The 14,682-nt window shown below is 46.0% G+C and overlaps 1 protein-coding gene across 2 annotated transcripts; it reads left to right on the top strand.

Moving 5' to 3' along the window:
- Nucleotides 1–2,080: 2,080 nt before the first annotated feature.
- Nucleotides 2,081–12,794, top strand: LOC145431903 (uncharacterized). Of its 2 annotated transcripts, XM_080308233.1 has the most exons (5): nt 2,081–2,239; nt 3,155–3,303; nt 4,002–4,166; nt 4,244–12,540; nt 12,623–12,794. In XM_080308233.1, exons 2-4 carry the CDS (start codon nt 3,247–3,249, stop codon nt 4,331–4,333), a joined length of 312 nt encoding a protein of 103 aa, XP_080164359.1. In that variant the 5' UTR covers nt 2,081–2,239; nt 3,155–3,246; the 3' UTR covers nt 4,334–12,540; nt 12,623–12,794. The 2 variants fall into 2 exon arrangements, with proteins under 2 accessions (XP_080164359.1, XP_080164360.1); XM_080308234.1 differs by lacking the exon at nt 2,081–2,239 and having other exon boundaries at nt 2,429–3,303.
- The last annotated feature ends 1,888 nt before the right edge of the window (nt 12,795–14,682 follow it).

The raw sequence follows: 14,682 nt of genomic DNA, 5'->3' as shown, positions 1-14,682 counted from the left end.
CAAGCTTAATGTAGATTACTTTTAACAACTATCCACCTCAATTACGTCTATGGTCTGGCACACAGGCTGTTGTCGATCAGGGCAAGCTAAAGAGTTAACATTTTGTGTCAGCTGCCAGGAGCAAAGTCCAGCACAAACGTCTGTCTCCCTCCAACTCACTCTTGGTTGCTTAGAAACCCATGATAACAACAACAGTCGGTGTCACAGACCACGTGTTCTGCTCCGCACACACTCACACAACAACAACAACAACGAGACGAGGACGAAGATGACAATAACACAAAATAGGCCTACTCCGGACTCACACCTGACCGCTCGGGACCCTGACCCAGTTGTGGGACGCTCACCCAGTTGCGCGACAAAACCCAATGAAGGGACGCTCGGGACACACACCCAGGGCGATTTCAAAACCGGACACTCACCGGACGCACGTGCTTTATCGCACACAGTGATAAAGACTTTCAACGCAACCTCACACAGTGGATGCGTGCTTTGCTGCACACAGCGGCAAAGACTTACAACGCAGTCTCACACAGTGACCGCGTGCTTTGCTGCACACAGCGGCAAAGACTTACAACGCAGTCTCACACAGTGACCGCGTGCTTTGCTGCACACAGCGGCAAAGACTTAAACTTACTTGGTGTTGCTTAGCGTGTAGTATAGCCTCGAATCCCGCCGATCGCCATTCATCGAGGAGAAAAGACAGACAGCGAATCCACAGGAACTTCCTGGCTGACGTCAGTCTTTCAGCGTGCCTCTTCTCCCCTCGGTGAATGTCGACTCCAGGGCTCCGGCTCTCGAAGGACCAATTAATGATAGGTTTGTAGCTTGAATCTATCCGCTGGAACGTTGAAGACAATATAATTACACTGCAAAGCAAGACACAAGTAGGCAAGCTTCTTCATGTTTCTCGTGCACGGGAGAGAACCGGACAGGCACCGTTCCTTCGCTTGACCCCAGTTGCTCTCGTCCGTTCTCCCGTACCACTGTCCTTTTATTGAGGTTACATGAATATGCATAGGTTCATTAACATATGACGTCTACATTCACACAAAGAGTACCTTGCCTGTGTGTGTGTGTGTGTGTGTGGGGGGGGGGGGGTACTGCTGATCAAAGGGTCATAAAAGCACACAAGCAAACATCCTTGGTCAGGAAGAGGGTAGACCCCCCTCATCCTAGATAACACAGTAAGGAAGTCCAGCAGTTCATTTATCTAAACAAAAGGCTCTTATACTTAAACAGATATACGTGTGTTTACTATACCATAAATCAGCAAAGGAAGATACGATCTCTCCTCTGTAGGGGAGTGAACTCACCCCCTCTTCATGCCACACAGAGTTGTTACAGACCTCTTACACTCAGAAAAATTATGGTTCTTAAATGGTTCTTCAGATGTCTTCATGGTTCTTTAAAGAACCATCATACGTCAAAGAACCTTTTTATTTTGTGGATGGTTCTTCAGCTATTACAAATGGTTCTTTAAAGAACAAAAGGTTCTTTATCCTTAGCAATCTAAGTTTGATGGTGTAAATGGCATAAATATTTATTCACTATAATGAGGCTGTGAATTATACTGTGTGTTTTCTTTGTGTGCATGTGTGTGCGAAGGGGAAGGGCGGGATACCTGGCAATTACCCTTTAAGAGAAGATGGTAGGAAACTGAATATTCAAATAAAAGTTAGAAATATTTGCAAACAATAGACACAATACACACATTCAAATACTGTACTTTAGTTTTAAATTTTAATAAAGCATTACTATTTTCTACTCCAAGGCATTACTTTTGAGATTATTATATATTTTTGAAAATATAGCATAATGATAATAATAAACCTTACAAACCACCCAGCAGTATGTAAAGTCAAATTATAAAATACAAGTAAATAACAATTGCAGAACAGAATGTCAGTGTAATGGACACAGACTTCGTTTTGACAAAGCACACTGCTTAGGTAAATGATCTGAGTAGTTGTTCATCACTGATCAATTTGTTAATATGTGTTTCGAGCCAAATAAATGACAGGGAGAGAGAGAGTGACGTCAGAACAGGTCATACTGTAACCTCCCGGGAGCGGACGGAGGGGGTCAGTCGTTGGGATGCGCATGCGCAGGCAGAGTGTGCGAGCGGCGGGCCTTGACCTTCGGGAAAAAAAACTCACGGACGGTGACAGCGAAACGGATAACAGTCTTCAGTACCTGCTGGACTTTGAAGCTGTGGATTCTGGGACTGTTAGAAAAGGTAAAACATTTTCATTAAAACCTTATTACTGTTTTGTTTTTGTTACTCGTCATTGTAGCTTGCTGTTAATGTTGTGCTAACAGTAGCGATTAGCTAGATACGTTAGCCGTTGAGGTCAACGCAATTTAGTATCCAACGGTTTTCCTAACAAAACCACTGTTATAATTAAGTGAAGCTGCTCCCAGCTAATTTGAACCTTTGGCTTCTAAAATATGTGGTTCAATTGCGTGCTGCGTACATAACCTAATGTCAGCTAGACCGAAATTAAAATGTAATATATTGTTAAAGTCACTAAAATGGCGCCTGAAGCCTGTTGTGACGTGAGCTCTGTGTCTGCTCTAGAAACTCTTGAAATTCTGTAGATCTGAGCCGTACATTAAATACTCACATGAACCTGTACTTTGAATTCTGTATGAGCTGTATAAAATACAGCTATGCATAAGTGTTTTGAATGAATAATTAGATTAGATGACTCTTTATTGTCTAATCGAATTATATAGAAATGAATAGAAATGTGACATGAGAAGGTGTGTCTTTGACTGTTCCTGCATAACTTAGTTTCGGACTAGTTGACAAGTTATGCTCCGGTCATTTGATGTTTCCAAGGTAGATGTTCTTTTGTAATATAGTTAATTTTTTTGTATATTTCATTTATCCACCATCATACATACAAGCTAAGAAGAGGTCGTTATACTAACAAGAGGTATCAAGGCCGGGCCAAAGTTCAGCACATGGTTAAAGTTTGTAGTCCAGCCAGGGTGTAAATATCACTCAGCAGCCAGAGCTGAAGCAGGTAGCATCAACACATAAATCTACTCTACCCGGCTTAAATCACAAGAGCACCTCTGACCAAAAAGCTGTAGATTTTTCTTGTTTGCACAAATTAATCCAGATTCACATTAATTGTGTTCACAGCTCCAACAAAATGAGGAAGAGGAGGGGGAGAAACACAATTAGGTTGAATTACAATTGGATGGAAGGCGAGGACAAGGAGAAGGAAGCTTAGGATGAGGAGGAAGAAAAGCAGCAGGAGCATCTTTAGGGATCCCTATGATGTCATTGAGGTTGGTTTCATTAATATGGTCCTCTCACAAAGAACGATGACTTGTTTTAGTTCACCTACTTCCTGTATTAAATAGTGATGTGCAAAATGTTGTGAAAAACCATGGAGCAGGTACGTATAGGGCATCTGCAGGTAAATGAACATCAAATCTCTAAGACAGACTGAAATTTGTATATTTATCACCCTTATGATAAAACCCATGTCAGCCATTGGTTTATGGACTTTGTATTTTGAAGCCTCAACATTTGCTTTCTTGCTGTTGCTATGTTGGGACCATATTAGGATGAGGGATCAGAATCTGGAGTCATGCACACTATTGTTTCATTTAGTGTGTATCCATAAGATTCGTACAGCAGATCCAAGTTGTGCCTTGAAAACAGGAAAGTCGTCTGCATAGAGGAGAACTGTAATAGCAGGCTTGTAAAAAGTGAGGCTTTGTGCTCTCGTTTTACTTCTGTCACCCTGTTTTGATGCAGATTTCACTTGAAATCAGGCAAGAACTGGACTTATTTTTTTATGTGTTCTTGTGAATTGATTGTGTATCGCATATGTTTGATTTGACTTTCTGCAAGACAACAGTTGTCCGCTGGCCAAAAAAGTTTTCCAAATACCTCCACGTGATCTAGCCTGGATTTAGAAAAGAATAGCAAAAAAATCTGCACCTCCTGCTTCAGATGCAATTTGTGTTTCTGTGTTCAGAGGCAGCGGCGAGAGGGGAGACCTCGGCTCATCCAGCTGGAGAGCCTGACCAGGAGGAGTCGAACATTAACTGAGCTCTTCCAGGGCACCCTGCAGACTCGGCTGCTGGCATCGGCGAGGGATGACGTGAACGCCAAACTGGAGTCCATCACAGGTCAACTGCAGGTATGCGAGTCAGACCTTCTGAGGAGGGTTTCACTTTTCTCTTCTTTATAATTGACTCTTTTCTCGATCTCTTTCAGCTCCTTGTCTCAGAGTGGGAGGGATTTGAAGCACAAAGGGAGGAACTTGTCATTTGGTTGGCTGATATGGATGTGAGGTTGACCAGCTGACAGGAAACACCAGTGAAAAACTGAAACAACTGCAGGTGTGGGCTTGTTTTGATATGACATATACAGGGAGTGCAGAATTATTAGGCAAGTTGTATTTTTGAGGAATATTATTATTGAACAACAACCATGTTCTCAATGAACCCAAAAAACTCATTAATATCAAAGCTGAATGTTTTTGGAAGTAGTTTTTAGTTTGTTTTTAGTTTTAGCTATTTTAGGGGGATATCTGTGTGTGCAGGTGACTATTACTGTGCATAATTATTAGGCAACTTAACAAAAAACAAATATATACCCATTTCAATTATTTATTTTTACCAGCGAAACCAATATTCATTTATTTATTTATTTATTTATTGTCATTGTCAAGAACAATGAAATTGCGTTTGGGGCTTCCATACAACCCAAAAAAAAAAAGAAGAAAATAATAAATACCCCTTAAAACCCAAGTGTACATATTTAACCCAGTGTGACTCCAATGCAATAAGACAATCCTTAGCAATAATGTTCGTAGAAATTCAGACAAAGACCTGAGAAAAATGACAAAATACAACAATGCAACCCATTCAATATTATTGTACTGTGAGATATGATATCAGATATGATAGTTATCTATTTAAGAAAGAGGGGGGGGCAGGAGGGGGAAGAGAATAAAGATATGATGCACCAATGCAGACCAGTTCATTGCTATTAAGAAGTTGGATATGGTTATTGTCCGTGAGAGGGGGGCAGAGAGTTCAGGAGCCTCACAGCCTGTGGATACAGGCTGTTGGCCAGTCTGGATGTTCTGGCCTGTATAGACCTGTACCTTCTCCCTGAGGGCAGCAGATGGAAAAGGTGGCGCGCAGGGTGATGTTGGTCCCGCAGGATACTGTGCACCCTCCTCAGACAGCGAGTGGGGAAGATATTACTGATCTCTGGCAGACTTGTTCCAATAATTCTGCCAGCTTCTTTCACCACCCGCTGGAGTGCTTGCTGATCGGCCTTGGTGCAGCTGGGGAACCACACTAGAAATCCATACGTCAGAACGCTGCTGATGGCACAGTTGTAGAAGTTCAACATCAGAGATCTGGGAATGTGTGCGCTCCGCAGTCTCCTCAGGTAGTAGAGGTGCTGTTGGGCCTTCCGTACAACTGAGGTGATATGGTTGCCCCAGGACAGGTCCTCGGTCACAGTTACCCCCAAGAATTTAAAACTGCTCACCCTCTCCACCGCCTCACTGCCAATGAAGAGAGGCAGATGGTTGTTATGACCCCTCTTCCGGAAATCTACAATGATCTCCTTGGTCTTTTTGGTGTTTAAGACCAAGTTATTGTCGTGGCACCATGACTCTAGTTGTTGCACCTCTGTCCTATAGTTTGTCTCATCATTGTTGGATATAAGTCCGAGCACTGTAGTGTCATCTGCAAACTTAACAATGAGATTGGACGCGCAGGAGGAAATACAGTCATGGGTGAAGAGAGTGTATAGCAGAGGGCTCAGAACACACCCCTGAGGGGCACCGGTGTTGACCACAAGGGTGGAAGAGGTGTTCTTACCCACTCTGACACTCTGTCTACGGTTAGTGAGGAAGTCCACAATCCAGTTGCACAGAGAGGAGTTAAGTCCCAGTTGGTGGAGTTTGGGACGGAGTTTGTATGGCCGGATGGTATTAAAAGCCGAGCTGTAGTCTACAAAGAGGAGCCGTGCATAGGTGTTCCTGTGTTCCAAGTGCTTCAGTAATGTGTGCAGCACTGTGGCGATCGCATCCTCGGTTGACCGGTTCTCCCTGTATGCAAACTGGTGCGAGTCCAGGGATGGTGGAAAAGCAGCTCTGATGTGTTTAATGACCAGTCTCTCCAGGCATTTGGCGGGAATGGGGGTGAGTGCCACAGGTCTGAAATCGTTCAGACATGTGACATTTGACTGTTTTGGGATGGGAACGATGGTTGCTGCTTTGAAACAGGATGGTACCAGTGAACAGGACAACGAGGTGTTATATATAGAGGTGAAGACGTCCGCCAGGTCCGCAGCACAGTCTTTTAGCACCCGGCCCAGCACTCCATCCGGCCCGGCCGCCTTCCTGGTGTTAATGCTCCGGAACACACGCCTCAGCTCATGAGTGCTCAGGACCGGAGCAGGGTCGGTTGAGGGGAGAGGGGACAGGACAGGGTCGGTGTTCTCCCTGTCAAAACGGGCATAAAAGAGATTTAGATCCTCAGCCAGAGTAGAACTGTCGGCTGAGGGTGATGGTGTTCTTCTTTTGTAGTCCGTGATAGCCCTGATGCCCTCCCAGACCTGCCTTGGGTTTGTGTTGTTCTCAAACCTGGCCTCGATACGCCTCCTGTGCTGCTGCTTGGCAGTCTTGATGCCTCTTCTCAGGTTGGCCCTGGCAGCACTGTATGCCTCCTGGTCCCCGGATTTGAAAGCATTGTTCCTTGTTCGAATAAGTTGTTGAACTCCGTGTGTCATCCAGGGTGGATTATTAGGGAACACACGGAATCGTTTCCAAGTTGTTACATTGTCCACACAGAAACAGATGTACTCCAAGACAGTGGAGGTGTAACTGTCCAATGCGACACGATTGTCAGTGTCCTGCACCTTGAATACATCCCAGTCTGTGCAGTGGAAACAGTCCTGAAGCATCGGAATAGCATCCTGCGGCCATGTTCTCACGGTTTTGGTTGTAATCCCAGTGCTCTTGATCTTTTGTGTGTATATTGGGTGTAGCAGAAGGGAGAGATGGTCTGACAGACCCAGGTGGGGATAAGCCTGGGCTCTGTACGCATTCGCCATGTTGGTGTACACCTGGTCCAACGTTCTATCTCCTCTGGTAGCACACTTCACATTACGGTGGAAATTGTGAAGTACAGATTTCAGGTCCGCGTGGTTAAAATCCCCAGCCGCAATAAAGACACTGTCCGGGTGTGCTACCAGGCTGTTATTGATGCTGCTGCTCAATTGTGCTAACGCTAGCTTAGCATTAGCATCTGGTGGAATGTAAACAGCGCAGATGTAAACGGCAGAAAATTCCCGAGGGAGATAGAATGGACGGCACTTTAACACCAACAGTTCTACCTCTGTACTGCACAATTTTTCCGTTACCGTGACGTTCGTGCACCAAAGGTTGTTAATATAGATGCACAGCCCCCCGCCAGTCTTCTTACCCGAGTCCGCAGACCTGTCGGCTCGATAGGCGGTGCGGCCTGCTAGATCGATAGCCGCATCGGGAATGGCGCTGTCCAGCCAGGTTTCGGTGAAAATCATGCACGAACAGTTATTAAAAGTCCGTCGAGTGGCGATCTGCAGTCGTATTTCATCCAGTTTGTAACGGATTGAACGGGCGTTGGAGAGGAATATGATCGGGAGTGGTGGTTTAAACGGACTAGTCTTTAGCCGTGCCCACAGGCCTCCCCGCTTGCCTCTCTTCTGCCTCCGCTCGCAACGTCTCCTCCTGCGGCTTGCTGTTGCGGGTAGCCCCGGGGGTTGCTTAACGATCTCCGGGGGGATGAGATACTCGGATGTTAGTTGAAGATCTCCATGGCTTAGTTGTAGTAGATCATCTCTGTTGTATTGAAGTAACCCCAGACTGTGTGAAATAATACACAGTACCACCAAAAGTGCAAAAGTGTAGGAGCTCCGGGCCGCTGCGTCTGTGCGCGCCGCCATCTTGGTAACATCTCCACATTCACAAATATACATCTCTGACATTCAAAAACAAAACAAATACAAATCAGCGACCAATATAGCCACCTTTCTTTGCAAGGACACTCAAAAGCCTGCCATCCATGGATTCTGTCAGTGTTTTGATCTGTTCACCATCAACATTGCGTGCAGCAGCAACCACAGCCTCCCAGACACTGTTCAGAGAGGAGTACTGTTTTCCCTCCTTGTAAATCTCACATTTGATGATGGACCACAGGTTCTCAATGGGGTTCTTCAGATCAGGTGAACAAGGAGGCCATGCCATTAGTTTTTCTTCTTTTATACCCTTTCTTGCCAGCCACGCTGTGGAGTACTTGGGCGCGTGTGATGGAGCATTGTCCTGCATGAAAATCGTGTTTTTCTTGAAGGATGCAGACTTCTTCCTGTACCACTGCTTGAAGAAGGTGTCTTCCAGAAACTGGCAGTAGGACTGGGAGTTGAGCTTGACTCCATCCTCAACCCGAAAAGGCCCCACAAGCTCATCTTTGATGATACCAGCCCAAACCAGTACTCCACCTCCACCTTGCTGGCGTCTGAGTCGGACTGGAGCTCTCTGCCCTTTACCAATCCAGCCACGGGCCCATCCATCTGGCCCATCAAGACTCACTCTCATTTCATCAGTCCATAAAACCTTAGAAAAATCAGTCTTGAGATATTTCTTGGCCCAGTCTTGACGTTTCAGCTTGTGTGTCTTGTTCAGTGGTGGTCGTCTTTCAGCCTTTCTTACCTTGGCCATGTCTCTGAGTATTGCACACCTTGTGCTTTTGGGCACTCCAGTGATGTTGCAGCTCTGAAATATGGCCAAACTGGTGGCAAGTGGCATCTTGGCAGCTGCACGCTTGACTTTTCTCAGTTCATGGGCAGTTATTTTGCGCCTTGGTTTTTCCACACGCTTCTTGCGACCCTGTTGACTATTTTGAATAAAACGCTTGATTGTTCGATAATCACGCTTCAGAAGCTTTGCAATTTTGAGACTGCTGCATCCCTCTGCAAGATATCTCACTATTTTTGACTTTTCTGAGCCTGTCAAGTCCTTCTTTTGACCCATTTTGCCAAAGGAAAGGACGTTGCCTAATAATTATGCACACCAGATATAGAGTGTTGATGTCATTAGACCACACCCCTTCTCATTACAGAGATGCACATCACCTAATATGCTTAATTGGTAGTAGGCTCTCGAGCCTATACAGCTTGGAGTAAGACAACATGCATGAAGAGGATGATGTGGACAAAATACTCATTTGCCTAATAATTCTGCACTCCCTGTATTTGATATGAAACATACGTCAGAGACATTATCCTAAACTGGACTAACAAAGGACCATGAGTACAACATGAAACGTACATTACATAACGTATGCTGGTCACCGGTCTCTCGCTGATGACGTCACTGTCCTCGGTAGCCAGGCGGTAGATAGCATTAGCCGCCTGGCTAACCTCGAAACGGGCGTAGAACCGATTCAGCTCGTTGGTGAATGCAGAGTCGGCGTTGATCGGCGCAGTGTCCCTGGCTTTGTAGTCCGTAATGGTGCGTAGTCCGTGCCACATGCTCCGTGTGTCGCCCTGGTGGAAGCGGGACTCCACACGTTCCCGGTACCTGCATTTGGCATCTCTCACCGCGCGCCGCACGCCGTATGAGGCCGCTTTGTAGGCGCTCATATCGCCAGTGGCGAGACCCGCGTTGTAGGAGGCGGTCCTGGCGTTTACTGCAGTGCGGATCGATCTGTCCATCCACGGTTTCTGGTTTGGGAATGTGGTGACTCTCGCAGTGGGGATAATCTCCTCCGCTAGCATATTGACGAAGCATACTGCTACTTCCGTAAACTCGTTGATGTCGACTGCGCATGCTCTGAACATGTCCCAGTCTACGTCGTTGAGTGCGTCCTGTAGCGTAGCTTCTGATTGGGCAGTCCACCGTTTTACCTCCCTCTTGGTCACGTCTTCCCTCCGTATGCTTTGTTTATACTGGGGAATGAGGAAGATGGCGTTGTGGTCAGACTTCCCAAAAGCCGGGTGTGAGACAGCTTTGTAGCCCTGCTTGTATGGCGTGTAGCAGTGATCCAAAATCCGATCCCCTCTCGTTGGACACGAGACATGCTGGTAAAAGTTTGGCATGACTTGTCTGAGGTTCGCTTTGTTAAAGTCTCCTGCTACAATGAGGGCTGCGCCCGGGTCCTTGTTTTGAAGCGAGCTCAGCACATCATGTAATTCGGACAAAGCCATACCTGTGTCCGCTTGGGGTGGGATGTAGACCACCGTGGCGATGACTGAGGTGAACTCACGGGGCAGATAGAAAGGGCGGCACTTAATGCTCAGGAACTCCAGATGTGGCGAGCAGCCGCTGGAGAGAGTAGAAATGCTCCTGGCATCACACCACTTTCTGTTTACCATGAAACACACTCCTCCACCTTTGGTTTTGTTCGACTCTGCCGTTCTGTCCGCGCGGAGCACAAAGAATGAATCCGACGGAGTTACGGCCTGGTCCGGCACGGTGGGGGACAGCCATGTCTCCGTGAAGCACAGAATGTTGCAGTCCCTCATGTCACGTAGTCGGAGCGGAGCGGTCAGGAAGGCGTCTGGACGTGGCCGCGCCATCTTGGAGTCAGTGTGGAGTGTATATACTAGAATGTGCGGGGGGGTGTTATGTACAGCTGAGTGGGGGGAGAAGGGGTCTCCAGGGAAGTCCAGGGGAAAGCACGCGTTCTTCAGAGTATCCACTCACACGATCACAGGCTCACACTCCGACACTACCACACGGGAATCACACGGGGGAAATCCAGGAAGCTCTGTAGACAGGGAGACAGGGTTAAGAACGACGCACAAAGGAAAACACTCTTAACTAAACTTGCTGTAGCTTGACTTCACTAACGCGTGGTAGACAACGATCCAGCGACGAACAGCAGTCACCTCCTGGCTTAAATGCTGCTCCCCTTAATGAGACCCAGGTGTCTCATTTCCCGAGGGCGTGGGCTGAGGGCGTGAACCCACAGTGAGTTCCGCCCCGGCGAGAGAGAAGAGGAAGAGAAACAGAGAGGGCTGATCAGTGTGCAGCTGATCCGCCTGGCCGTGACAATATCGTTATATCGAACAGCCCTAATCAATACAGTTTTCAAAAAATGCTTCTCTGTGCAAAATCGGTTTAAAAACATAAACAGCGGTGGGATGCTGCTTGTCCGTGATTTGGACATCATATTTTATATAAAATTTATATTAATTTGGATTAATTTGATGCTACAAGTGCCTGAAGCAGGTGCCCGAGAGGATCACATATGGAGAATGATGTGTGGCCACATCTGTGCATCTCGTTTAGTAGCAGCCTTGGTTGAATAGACTGTTGTGTCTATTCTAAGAGGCCCCATAGGCAGATTAGCTCTTCTAGTTCAAGACAAAGCTCAGATTATAGGGGCAGGGCCATTTCACATCCTCTGAACACCCACAGTCCCGCACAACTCCTACAGATTAAGCTGTGATGAAGCTCCACTGTGATGATGATGCTGCCGTGCGCACACTCTCCAAAAGGTTTATCGACCCAAAGTGACCCACAGGAACGCATATTTTATTACTAACAGTCATGGAGGTCATGCTGAGCAGGGAGGGGATGGATACGGATCAATAGCACTGTAGTGTAACATTGGTAAAAAAAAGCCATGAGGGGAGATCAGGTAGAGAACATGAAGGTCCAGTCACACTGAATGGATTCATTTTTACCAACAAGTGCTTTAGAGAGAGCTCCTGCTTGGCACAAACACCTGTGTGCCTTCAGAGACTCAACTTCCATCAAATATTTGTTTTTTAATAAAGGTACAAGTGCATAGGCAGCAGTCTGTGTTCAGAAAAACCCAAAACATTTGATTCAAATGTAGAACAAAAACACCACAGTGGGAGGGAAACAGAGAAACTGGCTTCTTTTTTCCACTATAACTGTGTTTACAGGCCGTTCCAGTCTTTATCTGTCTTCCACACTCGACCAAATAACAAATACAAAATAAAAAAAAGAACATCTCACATAAATAAATACATAAATAATCCAAAAGTAGCTATATTAGTAGTGAAACAAACAAGAAAAGCATTTAAAAACCAAATGTGTAAATTCTAAACGCGCAAATCAGTCAGTGCGTAATTACATTGCTCCGCCCATCAAAAAGTGACCTGTGTGAATATCACCATCTCTGTCACGGACCCGGCTCTGGAGGACTCGGGGGTCCGTGAGCAGGATGGATTATTATTATTATTATTATTATTATTATTATTATTATTAGTGTTGTTGTTGTTATTTGGGGATGTGTGTTTTTCTGCACTATGCTGTGTTCGGTGTTCCACTCATATGTAGAGGCAGGGTGTGTACATGTGTGGCTGGAGGATGGAGAACAGCCACATGCAGGCCTGATGGGTGTGGCCCTGCAGGAGGACTGGCCACACCTGAAGTTCCTGCCACACACCTGTTGGTGATCAGGGCTCGTCGGGGGAGCTACTTAGGAGAGTGTTGGAGCTCCCACTGGCGCGGGATCATTAAGCTAAGACTCCAAGTCAGTGTGTAGTATTAGGAAGTGCGGATCGTGTGTGCGCGCGGGTTCAGTGTTTAACGGCTGCTTCTGTATTGTCCTGCAGGTGGAACGAGGGACCAGAAGGGCAGCACGCACAGGGTGTGCAGAAACACAACTGCCGGGAGCACGAGCACGGACGTCGGAGGGGAACACACACATGGGAGTCTAGGGAGCAAAGGGGATTTATTGTGCATCTGTTACCTTCACTGTAAATAAAGTGCACCGTTTGCATCGCAGAACCATGCGTTTTGGGTCCTCATTCCCCCATATCCCCACGGTCTGTCAGACAGACCGTGACAATCTCATTTATAGGACTGATGAATGTTGGTTGTTGTAGTCCAATCATACTTCACAGACATCTTTAATCCTTCACTGAGTCAGGCTGTTGTTCTCACAAGCCTCAAACTCTCCACCATTATTCCTGTACTGAAGTAGTCGTGTCCCTCCTGCATGAAGGACAACTGTCTGGTCCCACTCACCTCCATCATTATGAAGAGCTGTGAACAGTTAGTCATGCATCAAATCAAAACTTCCCTCCAACCTGGATCCATGTCAGTCACATACCGGTCAAACCTCTCGACCAAGGATGCCATTTCAACTGTACTCTTATTCAGCCCTCACACATCTGGACACTCATATGTTAGAATGATGTTCACGGACTTCAGTGTTCAACACCATCTTTCCCCAGCAACTCATTCACAAACTGGATCTGCTGGGCATCAGCACCTCGCTGTGTAACTGGCTGCTGGATTTCCTGAGAGGAAGACAGCAGACAGGTCAGCAGCAACACCTCCAGCACAAGAACACTGAACACAGGCTCCCCTAGGATGTGTGTTGAGCCCCTTCTCTTCACTCTGCCTCTCATTTCTTATCATTTTCAGTGTTTTAAAAGGTGAAGTGTTCAAAAGAACAACAGCACCTGATCTCTGCTGAGGTGTTAAAGAGCTCTTATTTTAGGATGTGATGATAACACAGCATACAAACTTACAATTACATGATAATAACACATTTGTAATACACAACATTTGGCTTGTAATTGGTGACATCTGTAACACCACATTTGTGATTGAGACGTTTTGAGGTCAACATGGTGACTGAGGACAACGGGTCCTGCAGAGTCAGTAGTTTCTATTCAGCTGTTTTGTTTTTCATGTCTTCTCCTCCATCATCAGTTATCAGGAGAGCAGACAGTCAAAGTGCAAGAATTCAAAGAAACACAGAGATTCTCCTTACAGAGCAGACACAGCACAGATGTTTCCTTCATCGTCCTTCTCACTCATTTCAGCTTCTTTTCATTTCTGTCACTGACACTGTTAGGTGTGGCTGTGTGCAGGCAGGAATAGGACCCAAGGTGCAGACTCTGGAGACAGAAGTGAACTCAAAAAGGCTTTAATTTAAGACTCAAAATATAACATAACTGAAAAAACTCAAAACAAACTTAAACTAGAGGAATGACAGAACACACAGCTAGGAAAACGGTAGATCACGACACGGACACAGAGAAACACAGGGCTTAAATACACAGAAGGAGCAATCAGGGAATGAGTAACAGGAGGGAAACACAGCTGGGGCAAATCAGGCCTAACGAGACAAGGGGAAGCAAAACCAGACACATTAACATCAGACATGGACTTTCAAAGTAAAACAGGAAACACATAACACAGACAGAACAAAGACACAGACTCGCACGCACTGCAACAGAGGGAACAGAGACGTGGGACCAGGGCAGACACAGACACTGACTGGACACGGGGATATAGCCACTAAGGACACACAGAGACGCGAACTAGACAAGGGGATACAGCTGACAGGGGAGACAGAGCAGCTAGAGAAGACAGAGACATAAACTATAAGACAGAACTCAAAGAAACCAAAAACTAGAAAGTATAAATAATATAATAAACTCAAAACCCCTGGGTCAACGACCCAGGCATCCTAACAGACACAAGTAAAGCCGCCCTCTTCCTCTGAGCACCAGCTTTTCTATTATTACAAAGAAAAAGAAACCATTAAAACACCAAACCACAAACACACTGTAGAGCCTTTTTTGTTTTCTTAACACACTTTTACAGAAACTGAAAGCACAAAGCTGCTCCAAAAGCACAGGATTAAGAAAAGAAGAAG

Source organism: Astatotilapia calliptera, chromosome 11, assembly GCF_964374335.1.
Source record: "Astatotilapia calliptera chromosome 11, fAstCal68.1, whole genome shotgun sequence".
Lineage (NCBI taxonomy): Eukaryota > Metazoa > Chordata > Actinopteri > Cichliformes > Cichlidae > Astatotilapia > Astatotilapia calliptera.
The sequence above is the reverse complement of the archived record's forward strand: the minus strand, read 5'-3'. Positions and strand labels throughout refer to the sequence as shown.

Coding starts and splice junctions, on each gene's coding strand:
- LOC145431903 (XM_080308233.1), top strand. CDS start 3,247: ATGAGGAGGAAGAAAAGCAGCAGGAGCATCTTTAGGGATCCCTATGAT. Junction 3,304..4,001: donor ATCCCTATGATGTCATTGAG/GTTGGTTTCATT, acceptor TTCTGTGTTCAG/AGGCAGCGGCGAGAGGGGAG. Junction 4,167..4,243: donor CCATCACAGGTCAACTGCAG/GTATGCGAGTCA, acceptor GATCTCTTTCAG/CTCCTTGTCTCAGAGTGGGA.